This window comes from Procambarus clarkii, chromosome 6 (genome assembly GCF_040958095.1).
Source record: "Procambarus clarkii isolate CNS0578487 chromosome 6, FALCON_Pclarkii_2.0, whole genome shotgun sequence".
Taxonomy (NCBI): domain Eukaryota; kingdom Metazoa; phylum Arthropoda; class Malacostraca; order Decapoda; family Cambaridae; genus Procambarus; species Procambarus clarkii.
In genome coordinates this window covers 20,240,015-20,257,649 of record NC_091155.1, presented here as the reverse complement: position 1 = coordinate 20,257,649, position 17,635 = coordinate 20,240,015, and the positions used below count along the sequence as shown (strand labels likewise).

The 17,635-nt window shown below is 37.7% G+C and overlaps 1 protein-coding gene across 11 annotated transcripts in view; it reads left to right on the top strand.

The window, feature by feature from the left end:
* Positions 1-16,931, top strand: part of LOC123753910 (tyrosine-protein kinase CSK) — an 81,184-nt gene extending 64,253 nt beyond the window's left edge. For all 11 annotated transcript variants that reach the window (XM_045735866.2, XM_045735870.2, XM_069306072.1 and 8 more), the window contains 9 exons: positions 1,089-1,221; positions 3,417-3,503; positions 6,161-6,298; positions 7,471-7,607; positions 9,237-9,398; positions 9,725-9,920; positions 11,768-11,854; positions 12,035-12,127; positions 14,787-16,931. In XM_045735866.2, the coding sequence (XP_045591822.1) occupies positions 1,089-1,221; positions 3,417-3,503; positions 6,161-6,298; positions 7,471-7,607; positions 9,237-9,398; positions 9,725-9,920; positions 11,768-11,854; positions 12,035-12,127; positions 14,787-14,873 (1,120 nt within the window). In that variant the 3' untranslated portion in view covers positions 14,874-16,931. The remainder of the gene's footprint in view (positions 1-1,088; positions 1,222-3,416; positions 3,504-6,160; positions 6,299-7,470; positions 7,608-9,236; positions 9,399-9,724; positions 9,921-11,767; positions 11,855-12,034; positions 12,128-14,786) is intronic.
* Positions 16,932-17,635: the final 704 nt, after the last annotated feature.

The window sequence follows — 17,635 nt, the reverse complement described above, 5'->3', positions numbered from 1 at the left end:
GAATACAGAGAACATGTATGGCATACATAGATGCGATAAAGCACCTAAATTATTGGGATTGTCTCAAAGCTCTCCAAATGTACTCACTAGAAAGGAGACGAGAGAGATATCAAATAATATACACTTGGAAAATACTGAAGGGCAGGTCCCAAATCAGTAAAATAACAACATACTGTAAAATATCAACATACTGGAGTGAACGATATGGAAGAAAATGCAGAATAGAACCAGTGAAGAGCAGGGGTGCCATAGGCACATTTAGAGAACTATGAATAAACATCAGAGGTCCACAGTTGTTCAACATCCTCCCAGCGAGTATAAGAAATATTGCCGGAACAACCGTGGACATCTTCAAAAGCATCTAGACAATTTTCTCCAAAGAGTACCAGACCAACAGGGCTGTGGTGGATATGTGGGCCTGCATACCACTTCAAGCAACAGCCTAATGGACCAAGTTCTCACAAGTCATGCCTGGCCTCGTGCTGGGCTTGGAGAGTAGAAGAACTCCCAGAACCCCATCAAGCAGATATCAAGCAGGTAAGGAAGTGTCTTGCAACCCACCCCTTTGCTGCAATCCTGTCTGGGAATGTCATCCAGTCATGGATTTAAAACTGGAAGGAAAGGCCAAATTGTAATTTGATGATAACCATGAGCTTCCAAGTACATGAGAACCTCTTTACAAAGTAAGTAATTATGAAATTATAGCAGAATTTTTCATTGATCTTGGTTAACTCAATTACATTAGTATAGATATATCATAACCATATTACATCACTGATATAAAAACTAGGCAATAATAATGAAATTTGTTAAATGATGGGTTTAGTGGCCCATATCAATAAATGATTATGGCCACGTGTTCAGGTTAATCAAAGTTAATTGAATGATTTTTAGGGATATGATTTTGTATATTACCAGTATTTTGAGAGGATGATGGTGTTTACAGACAAGAAATGAGCAGATTTGGTGAAAAGTTCAACAAGATACCCCATTTAGCACCAATTTATAATGCCATTTCTCTACTAAATGTGAACACTTTTAATATAACTAATCATAGTTTTAAACTGAACCATAAACTATTTTTTCAGCTGGTTCCATGGTAAAATTAGTAGAGATGAAGCAGAAAACCTACTGACTCCACCTGAGGATGGTCTTTTCCTTGTCCGAGAATCTACTAACTTTCCTGGAGACTATACTCTGTGTGTGTGTTATGAGGGCAAGGTAAGGGATACTTTTGTTTATCTTTTTTCCAAAAACTATTTATTTCTCATTTGTATATATTGTATCTGAGTTATATATTTATAAAAAACCTGTACTTGCTTGTGAAACAATCTTTTATGTGAGGGTTTTAGAAGGACTAGAAACTTACTTTGTGAGCAAGAAAGCAGAAATATAAATGTATTGTAGTGTACCGGTTGATAGACTACATGTTGCTACAACAGTTCTCCCAGGAAGAGCATAGGGCCCATAGGCAACCTTTGATGCTCTCTGCCAGGATTATGACCAGCACAGCAAGACTACTGTTTGGCAGGCATGTAATGAGCATGAGGGCCCACAGATGGCCAATCAGAGATTAACACACCACACTAGACTTCCCACTAATCATGGCCACAGCCTTATTATAGGTGAAAGACACCCAGCAGAGGAGAATTACACTTTGGACTACTATCAAGAGTATCTCTCCTTGCTCCTAACCATGCAGACTCTCCTAGTCTAAGGAGGAACTAAGTTTCTCCCCTGAGTGCATCATCTCTTCTTCTTTTTGATACCATTTAGTCTAGCTATATATATATATATATATATATATATATATATGTCGTACCTAGTAGCCAGAACTCACTTCTCAGCCTACTATTCAAGGCCCGATTTGCCTAATAAGCCAAGTTTTCCTGAATTAATATATTTACTATAATTTTTTTCTTATGAAATGATAAAGCTACCCTTTTTTCTATGTATGAGGTAATTTTTTTTTTATTGGAGTTAAAATTAACGTAGATATATGACCGAACCTAACCAACCCTACCTAACCTAACCTAACCTATATTTATAGGTAAGGTTAGGTTAGGTAGCCAAAAAAAGCTAGGTTAGGTTAGGTTAGGTAGGTTAGGTAGACGAAAAAACATTAATTCATGAAAACTTGGCTTATTAGGCAAATCGGGCCTTGAATAGTAGGCTGAGAAGAGCGTTCTGGCTATTAGGTACGACATATATATATATATATATATATATATATATATATATATAATATATATATATATATATATATATATATATATTAATATAAAAACACACACACACACACACACACATACATATATATATACATATGTGATCTCTGTCTTATTTCTCGCATTCCAATTTCTTTACTTCGAGCGGCTTGTCAAGGTTATTAGTGATGTTGGCAGCCTCCTTTGATGTGTTTTTGTCTAGACAGCATCCTATCTCACCCTCCTCTTAAATTGTCTCTACACTTGTCTTTACCGGTACAGCTCTGATGACGACTCAGAAGAGTTGAAAGCGCCAAGCCGTTAACCTGTAATTTTTCACTGTGGTTATCCCCTCTTTTCCCAACCCCGACACACATTTGTAGTCAAAATACTAGTAAAAATACAGTAGCTAAAAGCAAATGGGTAGAACACCTGGTGAGTAATGACATAACAACAGACAGACAATGTGGTTTTCGAACAGGAAGATCTTGTGTAACAAATCATGGTACAATATGGAGGTGTTCCCTAGGTTAGTGTTCTGAGCACCACTCTTTTCCTAGTTGCCCCTAAATGGTCTTCCTTCCTCTTTTTCTTCCAGTATTTATTTGGCCCTTTATGTTGATGATCTCGCTCTCTGCTGTTGAGGTAATTACTCTGCTTTCCTCCAGCAACAGTTCAACTTGCGTTTGATGCCATGTCATCCTGGGCCAACAATCATGGCTTCTAGTTTTCTACACCTAAATCCTGTGCTATGACTTTTACTCAGAAACAGATTGTTCTTCGTCCACCATTGTCACTCTGTACTAGTTGTATTTGTGGGAGTTGAGCTTCTGCTCTTTGGTCCCATTCTGTATAAATATTCAGCTAAACTGATGGAGTTGATCATTGACTCCCAGTTGTCTTGGTCACCTCATATATCTTGCCTCTGAATTGAATGCCCTTAACTAACTTAATTTTGTCCAATACTTCTTGGGGAGCTGATTGCCTTATGTGTTTTTGTTCTTGTATTGGCATCTTCAGTGATATTTAGCGCCTGTTGAGTATCCAACGACACTGATGGTGATACACAGTCTCCCTGGCTTGGTGCCTTCTTTTGATAATTACTTCTTGATGCTTTTAAATTAGTGCCAAGATCAATGCTTTGAAATGCCAATATTATCTCCAAAAATCAACTGTACTCTTTGGTTAATAATTCAGTGTTTATTTCAGGTTGAGCATTATAGAGTTATATACAAAGATAGCAAGTTAACCATTGATGAAGAGGAATATTTTGAACATCTAACAAAACTTGTTGAGGTAAGCAGCAAAGTTCAGGATATATATTATTTATAAACCTACTTTCACTATATTATTCTCCCTTTCTGAACAAAACTTTTTTGATTGTTGCCCTAAACCAGGGCCACGGGTCTATATGGGCCACTGCTAACACACCAGGCTCTAGACTACTTTGAGACCCATTGAGCTAAGTAATGTTTCAAATGGTCTTGTCACCAGATTTACCTGAGGGCCACTAACTCTAGTGGCCTCGATGAGGACAGGAAGCCAGTGGCTTGTCGAAGGTCCTTCCCCCCCCCCCACCCCCTCCATTTGGTTTGATGTTAGAGTGCCTTGATGTACCTTGTCATGTAATATAAAGGTGGGAAGCACGGTGGAAAGTATATCTCTATCCTCTACCAAAGAATATATCAAAGCACTTACACCCCTTCCAAATAATCACTGGGACCACAAAAAAACACCAGTCATTTATTGTCAGAAAATACATAACTAGCAACTACCTCATACACTGACTGCCACCAGGTGCTGACATTAGCTACAGTATTACAACTGGGTCTGAGGAGGTGGTACCTCTAAATTTGTGCCTGGCATCCACCACATAAAGAACCTCAGTTCTGCAGAGACTGACTTAGTTACGTTTGCTGGTTATTCTTCGAAACTTGGTCTCTGCACAGGAGATTCCATGCTTCAGTGTTTGCTTCACAATGTTGGGTCAAGCCATTTTGTCTCTCTGATCTTTGCAGTCTGTTTCAGCTTGGTTTCATTTATTTTCTCTGGGATTGATTGTGAGGACCAGCAGCCATTAGAGATATTCCCTGTAAGGTTGTTAGATAACCTTCAGTGTGATCCTTTTCAGTTAGGCCACTATGTTAATGGTGCCTTTAAGCCACTATGCCAAAGCCTTTGCTTACACACTTCATGTTTGAGTATGTGGTTTCATTGTGGTGCTTGCATGTCAGCCATTGTTAACCAGAAAGTTTACTTGAGTGTTCATTTGACCCTTGTTTTTTTGTTTTGTCTAATCTGTGGATACCCTTGCCCTTCTCCATTGATGTGGGTACAGGGTTTGGTGAGCACATGCTGATATATTTCTCCAGTGCTCATATATTTGTGTATCTTCAGTGTTCCTGTGCAGCACTGCCTTGTGAGTTGCTGTTCTGGCTGCATTTTCTCCATGCATGATTGTGGGGGCAATCTTGGGGCCTTCCTTGTTTGGGTATTGATTCCTTCTCTCCAGGAATTAGGTGTTGCAGTTTCTTGCTTTGCCTGGAATGTGCAAAATTTTCTTTCCTGTGCAATATGTTAGTGTTGGGTGTGTGCTAGCTTATGTTTGGCTCATCCCTAATGTTCTGGTCTTTGTGTTTCATTCATGTGGAGGGTTTTGAAACTCTGTTTCCTGGATAACTTCTTTGCTTGGCTTGGGTGACAATATTTCAAATGCTGTGGGAGTTCAGTCTTGTTTCTTGGCTTGCTTTTAGTGTCAGGGTATGTTATTGATGGTTATTGCATCCTCTTTACCTGGGAGGAGGCTTGGGGAAGGGGTGGAGGCTCTTCCTCTGTACAGAACTGGTTTTGTCCTGCTGATTTTGCCCAGTGGCTGTTCCATCGGTGCCCTGCTTGGGTGTCTGATGGTATTCAATTTAGTGTCAAAGTTTTTTCACATGCCTCACATTCCTAAAGAAGGAAGTATATGGTTCTGCCTTCAGTGTAGGACCTTGGACTGTAGGTCTGTTTCCTTAGGATTCTTTGTGGGTTCTACTTCTCGCAGGCCTTCCTGGCTTCGATCTTCTGCTCGGGTAAATTACTGTCCATTTATGTTTTCTTTTTTGGTCTCTTTGGGGTCCTTTCACAGAAATAAGGCATTGAAAGCACTGAAACACTATGTGGCAAGACCATATGAAATGTACTTCATCACAGTGGGGCAAAAAGTCACCTAGAACCTGCTGTGCGAGCAGTGTTCCGGGTGGCCCATGGTGTGCGAGCAGTGTTCCGGGTGGACCATGGTGTGCGAGCAGTGTTCCGGGTGGCCCATGGTGTGCGAGCAGTGTCCCAGGTGGACCGTGGTGTGCGAGCAGTGTCCCAGGTGGACCATGGTGTGCGAGCAGTGTCCCAGGTGGGCCGTGGTGTGCGAGCAGTGTCCCAGGTGAACCGTGGTGTGCGAGCAGTGTCCCAGGTGAACCGTGGTGTGCAAGCAGTGTCCCAGGTGGCCCATGGTGTGCGAGCAGTGTCCCAGGTGGACCATGGTGTGCGAGCAGTGTCCTCAGGTGGACCACAGTGTGCGACCAGTGTCCCAGGTGGACCACAGTGTGCGACCAGTGTCCCAGGTGGACCATGGTGTACGAGCAGTGTTTTGGATCAGAGAGCAATAGACGGGTTGCTCTGAGAAGGGAGTTTCGATCCTCCCAATGTCTAACTATGTTCAGCAAGCATATAGGTGTTAAACAAATTCCATAATAAGAAACATTCTACAAACTCTTGCTTGGTTTTAAGAAAAACTAAATAAATAACAAATGAAGCTGGTTTAACAAGTTTGGTTAAACTTATAAGTGCAAGTATTTTGATATTCATATCCTTGTTTATGAAGTAATTTTGCATAATTTGAACTCATACAAATGATGAATAAATATTGTAAAGTTTAGGTACAGTACTCTATATAGTGAGTTAAGTTTTGCTTACAGCACTATGAGCAGGATGCTGATGGATTGTGTACTCAGCTGAAGCGATCAGTGCCAAAACAAGGCAGACGTGAATATGCAGCCGATGCAGTAAATGCCTTCAAAGCTGCAGGCTGGTCCATAAACAGACAAGAATTAAAGGTTAGTAAAATATGACTTCAACATTTGCTCTATCGACAGTCCCTGAGCTATGCTACAACACACTACTACAATTGTTAGCCAGGACCTGGATTCATGAAGCAGTTACGCAAGCACTTACAAACCTGTACATCGTTTCTCAATCTTTGGCAGCTTTGTTTGACCTCAAGACCATTAGAATCAAACTTATGAGCTGAAACTAAAGTTTGTAAGACACTATGTCAGGTCTGCTTCCAAGCTTTAGCACAGTTATCAGTTTACCTTGTGTTTACTTTGGGTTGGATTCAGGGATCAATGTCCCTGCAGCCCGGTCTCTGACTAGGCCTTCTGCTTGGTGGTCTGGTCTACCAGGTTCTTAAGACAACTCTTTACAGTCTCTCACATATGACTCACATTCCATGTTTATCAAGTTCTCATTTGAACATTAATTGTGCCATTAATTGTATATCTTTTGAGATGCTCAATGTTTCTTGAGTTTTCTTCTCCGTTATGTACTTTTCATTCTCATTTATTTCAGGTTCCAAAGTATCACTAAGCAAACACTTTTTATAAAGATTTTAAAAGTATATATAATTATAGGTTGGATCAGAGAAATAGTGTTTGGTGCTAAAGACATACCTGTTAGAGATCCATCAGTAGATTTTAAATTGTTAATATCGGATTGACCAGAGGCATTATGTAAATTCAACAATACAGGTACAGCTTGTACTAAAATCTGTGTGACCTTATTTCCCCTTGCTTCATCAGATGGTTAGGCTTCTGGGCAAAAAGTATTGTGAACCAGTCATCTTTGTTACTTAAATATTCTTTGAATAATAGTAGGTTACAGGAAGGCTGTGTACGACATTTGTTAATGCTCTGAGCTTTGCAGTCTTGCTAGCAATTGTCTGTTTAGTTCTATGCCTGTCACCAGCATTAGTAAAAACTAAGACTAACATTATCATAAACAAAGGTTGTGATTCTTTGCTAATTATACTGCTTGAAACATTTTTCTTCTAGCCTACTTGACAAAATCTGCTTGGTAAATGTAAATCCTGTGAACCTTTTTCATGAACTTGGCCCACATAGAAAACCATATGTTGTATATTACAACAAACCCAGAGACATTCACATAGTAAGTGCTGCCATTTTTTATTTTTTTTATACTACATATAAATTTATCTTTTGATTTTCAGTTGCTGGACTCTATAGGAAAAGGAGAATTTGGTGATGTATTGCTTGGTGAATGGTTAGGACAGAAGGTCGCTGTCAAGAGACTGAAGGACAGCAGCAGAGCAGCCCAAGGCTTGTTAGAAGAGGCCTCGCTTATGACGTGAGTGCTCGAGGTTGGACAATGGGATACTGGGTGCATTTTAGTACAGTGTCTTTCAATGACTTCATGATTGAAATCTTATTTAGTGGCAGATCTTTGGCACGAGTCACACGCACGTGCTCAAGTTCACTACCCAGAAGGTATATGGTCGCTGGATTGTTGCCTTGAAAGATGCTAAGTCCAAACTATGACAACATCACCTGGAAAGATTCAGATTAGTTAAGATTTATGAGTGGTATGTATGCATTTTTTCTGTAGTGAAAGTTGGTATAGTTTACCAACATAAATTTGGCTTTCCAGAGTCAGAGTTTTGGACAAATCTTATTGGGGTCATATTCCATTTTGTAGACCTAGGGGTACAACTGACCAATTTATTAGACTGCTGTATGCTATAGAATTGGAGAAAAATTAAAATGAGAATTTACCTCCAGTGGATCAAGTTCAGTGGATTCCTCACGAGTGCTCTAATTATCACTTCACATACGCTAAAAAGTTAAGGTACATTTTCCTGGTAAAATTCAAGAATAATGAAATGTATATCCTAATATGAAATTAATATAAAAAATATACATTATGTAAATAAGGATTTAAAAAAAAAGCACATGAATTTAAACATGTTTTTGACCCATTAAGATGTGATATAACTTAAGTAAATTAGAAGAGTTGAGTTAGAGATGATGTCTAACTACTAAATGTTATTGGCAGCCTGTATATATATATGGGTGTATATACTTTGTGAGGAATGTTAGTTGATTTCAGGAAGAGAACGTTTGTGTTCGTGACTTGCTATTTTAAGATGTACCGTGTTTGTTTTTCTCCTGTTTGCAAAAAAATGATCAAATATTAATAAAATGCATTAAAACTTTAAAAAAATACTAAAATACGATAAACTGTCATACAAGTATTAGTATCATTCAATAATAATTCAAAATTATAAAAAAAAAATAAAAAAAAAGCTAGAAAAATACTACCAAGCCATTTATCAATGCATGTCATCAAACATTGGTTGGTTGGCATAATCAGAGATTTTATTTTCAATTATTGCATTATGAACTCTGTAATTTGCCTTTTTTATTAGCAAAATGTTTTACTGGAGTAATCGTAATACTAAGGGGGGCTTTCAGGTCGGACAAAATCTCTAATGGAACTAATTAGCCTTGCCCCATGTAGTTTGTTCAAGCAAGGATACACTGCACTGTACATTATATAACTCCCAGAAATCACGGCAACTTACTCTTCTATATTCAGTAGTATAAAAAATTAAGGTTACAGATTCAAAAAACTGTCTTTACTCTTTCATGTGTTCCTCAATCCCCCTCACCTCTCTACACTGGCTGTGGTGTTAGAGTCCACCATCTGTGTGGTTCACACTTGTGAACCATAGAGAGATAGATAGCCTTTGAGATGCCTGGTTCATGTGAACCAAAACCTTGGGTAAACCATACCAGCTCTTCCCTACATGAAAGTGCATATTTATAGATTCTGATGTGACACTGAATCTATAAATTCATATTAGTATTTGATATCAATACTGTATGAACTAAGAGTGATATAACATATTTTTAATGAGTTATGTGGAATTAGTTATTAGCAGAGCCAATGATAATGCATTTTTTTTTTTGTTCACAGGAGTTTGAAGCACAACAATTTAGTGAATCTTTTGGGTCTGGTATTTGAAGATTCTTGCATACTTCTGGTGACAGAGTTTATGAGCAAAGGTTCACTAGTGGATTACCTACGGTCACGGGGAAGACTACATGTTACTAAAAGAGACCAGATCAACTTTGCTTGGTAAGTATTAAATCACTAGTACTGTTACTGTTTTTATCCAGTCTCTCTCCCTCTCTCTCTTTCTAAATTTTAATTCACTGAATAAAAAAAGACATTGGAAGCTAAAATCAGAGAAAAAGGAAAGCATTTTATATTTTGCTTTCCTCTGTTCCTGACAAAGTAATTTAACCTAAAAATAATTATATTACACACACACACACACACACACACACACACACAGCTTTAGATTATATAGCAAACAATGTATTTATAATATTTTTTTCAGGTGAGAGAAAGTATACTTAAAGCTCAATGCTTTGTACATTGATCGTGTGTCCTCTTGACAGTGACACTTGTAGTGGAATGGCATACTTGGAGTCGCAGAAGGTTGTTCATCGTGACTTGGCGGCACGTAATGTCCTTATAAGCGAGGATGGGGTAGCCAAAGTGTGTGACTTTGGCCTGGCCCATGAAATGAACCTCAAGTTGGATGGTGGAAAATTCCCAATTAAATGGACTGCACCAGAGGCTCTCAGACACAGTGTAAGCAACTGTTTAATATGTTCTCTCTCTTCGTTTTCCTTGTACCTCTTTCCACCCCCCTTCTCTTTTACCCTCTTTCCCCCTATCCTCCCCCTCCCTTTAACCACGGATGCAACCCCACAACAAAATTCACTAATACTTGAACCGTGAAGAGAAATCCCTTTCTAGTTGACTAAGTCAAAACAGAAGACTTGGATAACATCTAATTAAGATGTTAAACATTGATTAGTTTACATTGAGTTTTGTGCCTTGGATAAAATAATATTCTAAGTTACTAAACCTATCTTTCAAGGTTTTTACTGTATTGTCATTAGACAATGCCCCAGGGTGTAAATGACAATGCCAAGGCCATTTTCCTTTCACTTAACATGTTATACTATAGTCCTAGGTATAACTATATCATTTATTGAAGGTTGTTATATGCTGCAAACTGTCAAGAAGATAGTAGTTGCATTAAAGACAAATAAAGAAACTGGTGTACCAGACTATTGGCTTGCACATATTACCATTGATGGAAATGAAGTCATAAAGGAGTACTGGAATGAGGTCACTGGGATCTACCATCAGTGCCTTTTGGAACATTATTATTATGTTCCTCAGTGGTGCAGAATTTTGATTTGCTGCCACACATTAGGCAATCAAATATAAGAGACTTTGCAGATGACCAATAATTTTGGTGGTGAGGGTTTCTTTAATCTACAGGATGTTGAAGAGCAAGCCATGTGAAATTCTCATCATGAGAAGTTGACTACTTAGGAGCTGCCCACAAAGCGCCCATCATTATGAGCAGGGGGACCTGAATGCAAAACAATTGAGTCTGTACTCCATTATGCTCCATGGGTATACTGACCAATGCAAAATACTCAAAGCAGCACTATTGAGCATGGTGGGGGTATAAAGAGCACCAAAGGAGTCAGTTTAAAATGCATACATGCTCATGAATGTGTAATGCACAAAGCAGATGGGCCAGTGTTCAATCTCAAATTTTGTGGCACATGGGGAATAGGAAAATATGTTTATAATTAGGGCAACATACTGTTGAATTTTTTGAGCAATCATATGAATAATTAGATGTCATAAAATATTGAACAAATATAAAGAATATTAAATACATGCGAAGCACCAGCTAATGTCCATACAGAAAAGAAGTAACAAATCTCTCAAATACTTACCGAAGAACATACAAAACAGTAACTTTGACCAGCCTGTATGGAGAACCACAGGAGCCAGGTTTCCATCCTGGGTTGAACCCTGAAACAGAAACTCTACATGAAGCATACACCCCCAACCACCCATACAATAGCAACAAGGCCTGGCTAGGATAATCCTGCACTCTTACCACCTATGCACCCCACCAACCATTTCTTCTCATTCTTTTACAAGTTTGTGCAACTCAATTCAGTTCCTTGGCATTCTAAACCAAACATTTCTTTGATCAATTCCACATGTCATCAAGGTTCTTTTGTCCATAGTAACTTTATCTAACCATCTTTTGAACTTGTCTATCAGCTCTTTCACTTAACTATTTAACTTTCCTTTTGCCTCATGGGTCATTATGAGGTACAGTCACCCTTTCATCTTGCCTTGACGTTCTTCAAGACTCCATGTTATTCGTATTACCACTACTTTGCCTGAGTACTATTTTTTATTATATTTTCATTGATTTTGAAAATTTCATTTCATTTCATTAATTTTGACCTAACTATCCCTCTTAAATTATGAGATAATGTTTCAAAACTCGACTAAAAAATAACATGTATATCTGTAGCATCATTACGTACATGTGATCAATATAAATAAAGTTGTTTTATTGCTTCAAGCTATGATAAAACACTTTCTTTTTACAGAAATTTTCAAACAAATCTGATATGTGGTCATTTGGTATTCTTCTCTGGGAGATCTACTCCTTCGGTAGAGTTCCGTACCCAAGAATTGTAAGTTGTGTATATATAGTCAGAATTTATTTATATAATCTGGTTTTTAAAACAAAATATTTAATCTTGTTATTTTATACTGTGCTAAATAACTTTATCAAAATATATTATAGTATAGTATATTAGAAACAAATTAGACCAGTTATATTATCATTAAATTGTGTTATATTCATTTTGTAGCCACTGGCAGACGTGATGAAGCATGTTGAGAAGGGTTACCGTATGGAAGCCCCTGACTGTTGTCCCCCAGAGGTGTATCAGTTGATGAAGGAGGTATGCCAAAAGCAAATTGTTTCACAATTTATGCCAAGGAACTACCATAACTACTGTTGAATTTACACTAAATATAAAACTATATCTACTTTTCTGGGATGGCCCAAAGTGGCTACTAAAAGCCATTGAGCATGTTAATCAAATTCTATGGTTTGTTTTCATTTTGCATTTGCAGTTTTTCTTCACTTACTGTAGGTAATGGGGCTACCTTTGAAAAGGAGGTTTCGAGACTGGGGGTGTGGGAAATAAGCTATAGAAATAAAATTCTCCCCTGTAGTTGTCCATCATATGATAGATTTAAACAAAAATTTTGCTTAGTAAAATTAGCCCATTAAGCATGGGAAATATTAGGGTATGAATGGTAACACTTTTAATATGGCTCTAATCACGTATATGTTTATGATTTTTGAAGATGAATAATTAGAATTAGAAGCAACAAGTATATATATATATATATGTATTTTTCTTGTTTTAAGGAAAAAATCATACAGAAAGCATTAATTACAATGAAACTCCGGATGCAATGAATTGGGGTTGGTCCCATACAGTTTGCCAGATAGAGGTTACATTGTACTTTTCATCAAGAAGAGATAAATGGCAACAACAGTGGAAGTGGAAACTTGCCCAATGTCAACAAACCATGCAAAGAATCCAAGCACACTATCCTATGGCAACCCAAATCACCCAAGGGTTTCCACCTTCATGCTTGAATGCCTAAAACTCATGCGTGGTATTAACCACTCAATCACTACCTATGCAAGGACCAACACTTCTTTGAGCTAAGTGGGGTTTGTGTACCCTGGGACTTATTTGTCCCAAAGAGGCCATGCATGTCCTTAGCTGATTAGTTTGCCACAACATTGTTTCAGGATTATCTTCCCTGATGCCAGATTGCATTTTCTGTTTCCTCATCAGTTATCTTCTCGAAGGGTTTGAGTGTCCTATCTGGAACTTCTCTTGTGTTGCTCTGGTATCTAGGTGGTGCATTAGACACTGTCCTTAAACTAGACCAAGTTGACGTTCAACATGCAGTCATAGTCATTTGCCAATTTTCATTATTATCTTTTATCTTTTTGCCAGATTTTTATGCCAATGATGATTATATGACTATAATACAATACATCTGTATGGATTTATGGTCAAGACCCACAAAAACACACTGCTGTTTTGTAATTGCATACTATGCAATGAGGTTATTGTGTTTGCCCTGAGGGGCAGACACCTGAACTTTCTCATGGAAGAAAACCCTGACCAGGGTTTTCTGGGGCAACGCCAGTTGCCCCAGAAAATGCCAGTGGCAACGTAGGGGCAACGCCAGTGGCAATGTAGGGGCAACGCCAGTGGCAACATAGGGGCAGTGTAGGGGCAACGCCAGTGGCAACAAGAAGAGACAACTCTAATCACATGCAGCCGAGGAAAAGATATGAATCATGGCACACAACAGGAAGGCCTAAAATGCACACACTTGAATCCTGAACAGGAACAAACACAAGCTGTTTGTGACTGTCAGAACAGTCCAAAAGGAAGGTCAACACTTAGCTGAAATTTGTGCCCAAAAAGTGGTGTGGCACCCAGAGCACCAAACGCATGAATAATTGGATTATGTAGTTGGTTGGGTGGACCCTCTTGCTTCTGCCAACTGAAATTTGGCCATCTGATGGTGAACACGTGTTGCTAACGTTTGGACCTATACAGTGAGCATGTACATAGTTCACATCGTGGTTCCAACTGTTGTCCATGCAGTTGCTCATTTTGATGTATTCTACCTTTCTGGTGGTCATTCCTTCAGATTATCATGATCTTGTATCCCCAGATTTCCCTTGGCTCTACTGGGTGAGCTAGATTCTAATCCTGGTCTCTGTAGGAGCTCATGACTCAGAGCTTGGTATGGTACTCAAGGTTCAGAGGTTACAAGGTGGAGAACTTGAGCAGTCACCAAGAAACCTAGGAGAAAGAGGCATTTCATTATATTCAGTGCTGGACTTTTTATCCACATGGTGTGATATTTCTTGCTAGATGTGTGTGTGTGTGTGTGTGTGTTGGCTGAACCACCACACAGTGTGGTCTGTTGGGTGGCTTCTACCCTTTAAACATGCACTGTATAGTACAGTACCAGCTTTTGCAGTCTTCATCTGTGGCTGGTGTTATGGGAGGTAAGCATTGTTTCTTATGAGGATTTTTAGGCTTTAGTTATGCAGATTTGTAATAAATCTGGATCTTCCTCCATTTCACCTACTGGGGCAGGGGTTTGGTCAGTACCTATTTGTACTTTCTCTTGCTTCTGCTGCTAACAAGAGCTCCTAAACAGTTTTGGCTTGAGGCCTCACTGGTTTTTGAGGTATTTGATGAGATTTTGGTTTAAGTGAGGATGCCTTAGCGGATCTGACTGGTGCTCAAGCCAACCCATTTTTTTTTTTTTTTTGTAACACTAGTGGGTACAGGAGCAGATGACTTTTTACTCCTGTTAGCCAGCTGATCACTTTTCATTCCCATAGCTCATGGGAATGCAAGTAGTAGCTGTATTGAGTAGCCACTAAAGCTGTCCAGAAAAAGGCATTTCATTACATTCAATGTTTTTTTTTGTCAACTATTTAAAATCTGATCAGCATTGATTTGATAAATATTGCTATGATTATTTTAACTGTGAATTGTCTTTCAGTCTTGGGATTTGGATCCTCACCTGCGGCCCACATTCCACGAGGCATGTAAACGTTTGGCACAGCTGAAACATTCGACTTTGGCATGACCTAGTTTTTCTAGCATAAATATATTCAATTGGTGCCAATTGTAGTGTCCATTTTGGTGTAGTAACTGAAATGAATAATAGTTGCCAGATAGAAAAAATGGGTGATATAAACATTATACAAATGTACTATAGTGCTAATAGGCAAAGTGATTCTTGCAGAAAAAATAAATTGCTTCCAGCCACTTGAAAAATAATGCTGGACTAAAGAAGTAACTTTGTAATGGTTTCATTACATGTGTATAAAACCAATCAGGTATTAGCCCAGGACATCTGAGCCTCTTGTCCCTCCACACTTGCTTCAAATAGTGTCTTGTGTCTTGAGTACATGACAATCTTTAAATTGATTGTCTTTCCATTATGATTTTAGTCAGCCATTATATAGAGCAAGAACGGATGTGTATTTGGTGTCAGTGTTTCATGTAATGGCCTCTTGCTTTAGGAGATGGTGCAACACGTTATTTCTCCTCCTCAATAGCTTTATATAGCAGTGAGCTGTGGTGGAAACCATTTGTTATATTTGGAAATTGTGTATGTTCCTGTGTAGTGTACAGCTGAGAGTATATATTATTGGTACAGTACTTGTGTATTATAGTTAGTATATTTTCCTGATTTTCCATGCATAGATCAGCAGTATGTGCTTTTTGTAGCACTTGTATCAAGACAAAATCATAGTTAGTAAACACACTTATGTTGAGTACAACCCTTGTATAAAGCACAGCCAAACCTCTGCACATACATGGAAACATTTTTTGATGTTGCTTGCTGAATTTTTTAACCTAACAAAATGTATGTATTTTTAATAAAAAAATAAAAGTAAAAAAATGAAGCAAGCAGATCAGTGTTGTGGTAACATTTAGTGTTACATGTGCAGTTGTCAAGTGTTGCTGAACTGAGTGTGTTCACCAAGTATGGTCCTTGTTGTGTCAAAATACTTTAAGAGACAAGTGCTCTGTTAAACTTCTGCTCTGAGCACTCTTCTAACTTCTGATCTTATCATATATATTTATAAACATTGTCTTAATACGTTTTTAGAATGTATGATTTATTTGATTATTTTTTATGATTTAATAATTGAGAATTGTATAATGTTTAGAAGATATACGTGATACTCCATGATTAAGACTTAAATGTGCATAGAAATATATCATAAATGGCCACAGTACATTTACATTTGTATTTTTTAAGTCATAGAATTTTATCTTTTAAACATGTTCTTATGTCTTTATTCACATAATTTAGATATTCAAAAATAGAATTGTTAAATAATCAAATATTTACTGGAGCTAAAGTTCACCAGCTCATAGTTTTGAGTACAGTATGCTTTACATTGTTTTCACTTTAATGTTTTTTTTTTTTTTTTTTTTAGGAATCAGTCAGTAGGTTATTTAAAATGTAAACAAGAAGGTATTCAAGTGATGGAGATGGCGGCATCAGTCATTTAGCAGTCTAGAAGTTGCTCCTAGGATGGCTCTCTGCCCCAGGTTGAGTAATGTTAAACAGTGTTCTAGCAAAAGTAAAGTACCTGTATATCATATTTAGATTCAGATTCTAAAGCAGGCAGGCATAAACCAGCTCTAATTGCAAGTAACTTTCAGAATAATCAAAACAATGTTTGAAACGTGTAACATGTTTAGCCATGGTACCTGTCTTTCCTAAATGTATTCACCTAAAATTGTTTAATAGAGTATTGACTGAAAATTAACGTATACTGATATGCTTTGTGAATCTTGCTAGAACACATTACAATGCTTATATCTGACACAAACCATGCTGGTCACCCATTTAGCTAGGTTTCTTGACTTGGCTTCTTCCTCCTCGATTGTGTATGCAAACTATTTTTTGTAAGGTAGTCAGCCTTTTGAGTTATTATTTAAATTTATTTTTAATGAATGACTCACAATCCTGTTACATTTTCAAAATCAAAGTTTTTTTTTTTTATAATGACAATCTTTTTGGCAGCAGATGTTGAATCAAAAAATTTAGTGATGAGTGAAGTTGGTAACAAACATTTCATATTGTTGTTACTGTACAGTACTTACTATTCACACACTGCATAACTCTCTAGCTTTTGTTTAACCTGAATAATTTTAGTGTTGAAAAAATATATAAAATATAAATATCAAATATTCCTTAATGTGTGCAATCATAAAATAATAATTTCAAATCACGTTAAAAAATCATCCTTACTTTAAATGAACATAATTGAGTACAGTATCCACTCGCTTTAAGGACCTGTGGCATAATGTATAGCTAGATTTAGCATTGGAATTTGACATCAGTATCTGGATCCATCAGCAGTTAAGGCCAGAGTGCCTACTTTGTTAAATTTATGGAGCTCGCTGCTCTGTAAATATTCGGGCTCATTGTAGCACAACTTGGCCTTTGCTAGGCCAATGCTTTCCACAACACTTTCGTAGAGTAATTGTGGGTGTAATTACCAAAGTGTTGTTACAGGATTAGAGCTATGCATGTGGTATCACATCTTCCCAGTACATTTTTTTGTTGTGGCACTTTGAAATTATTTTTGGGGGGTATTCACTGCCTTCTCACTTACCATGTTCCAACTACCACTGCAAAAAGAGTTTTCTCTCATTTTTAGGGGCACTGTTGTTTCCTTAGCTCGAATCGTATGACCATTTGTTCTTGAAGTTGCAGGTTTCAAGAATTCTTGTTATTTTGTAGGTAGTGATCATATTGCTGTGGCAATGTTATATCCATATTCCCATAAACTTTGTCATATGGCACTTTGAAACTGCTGATGG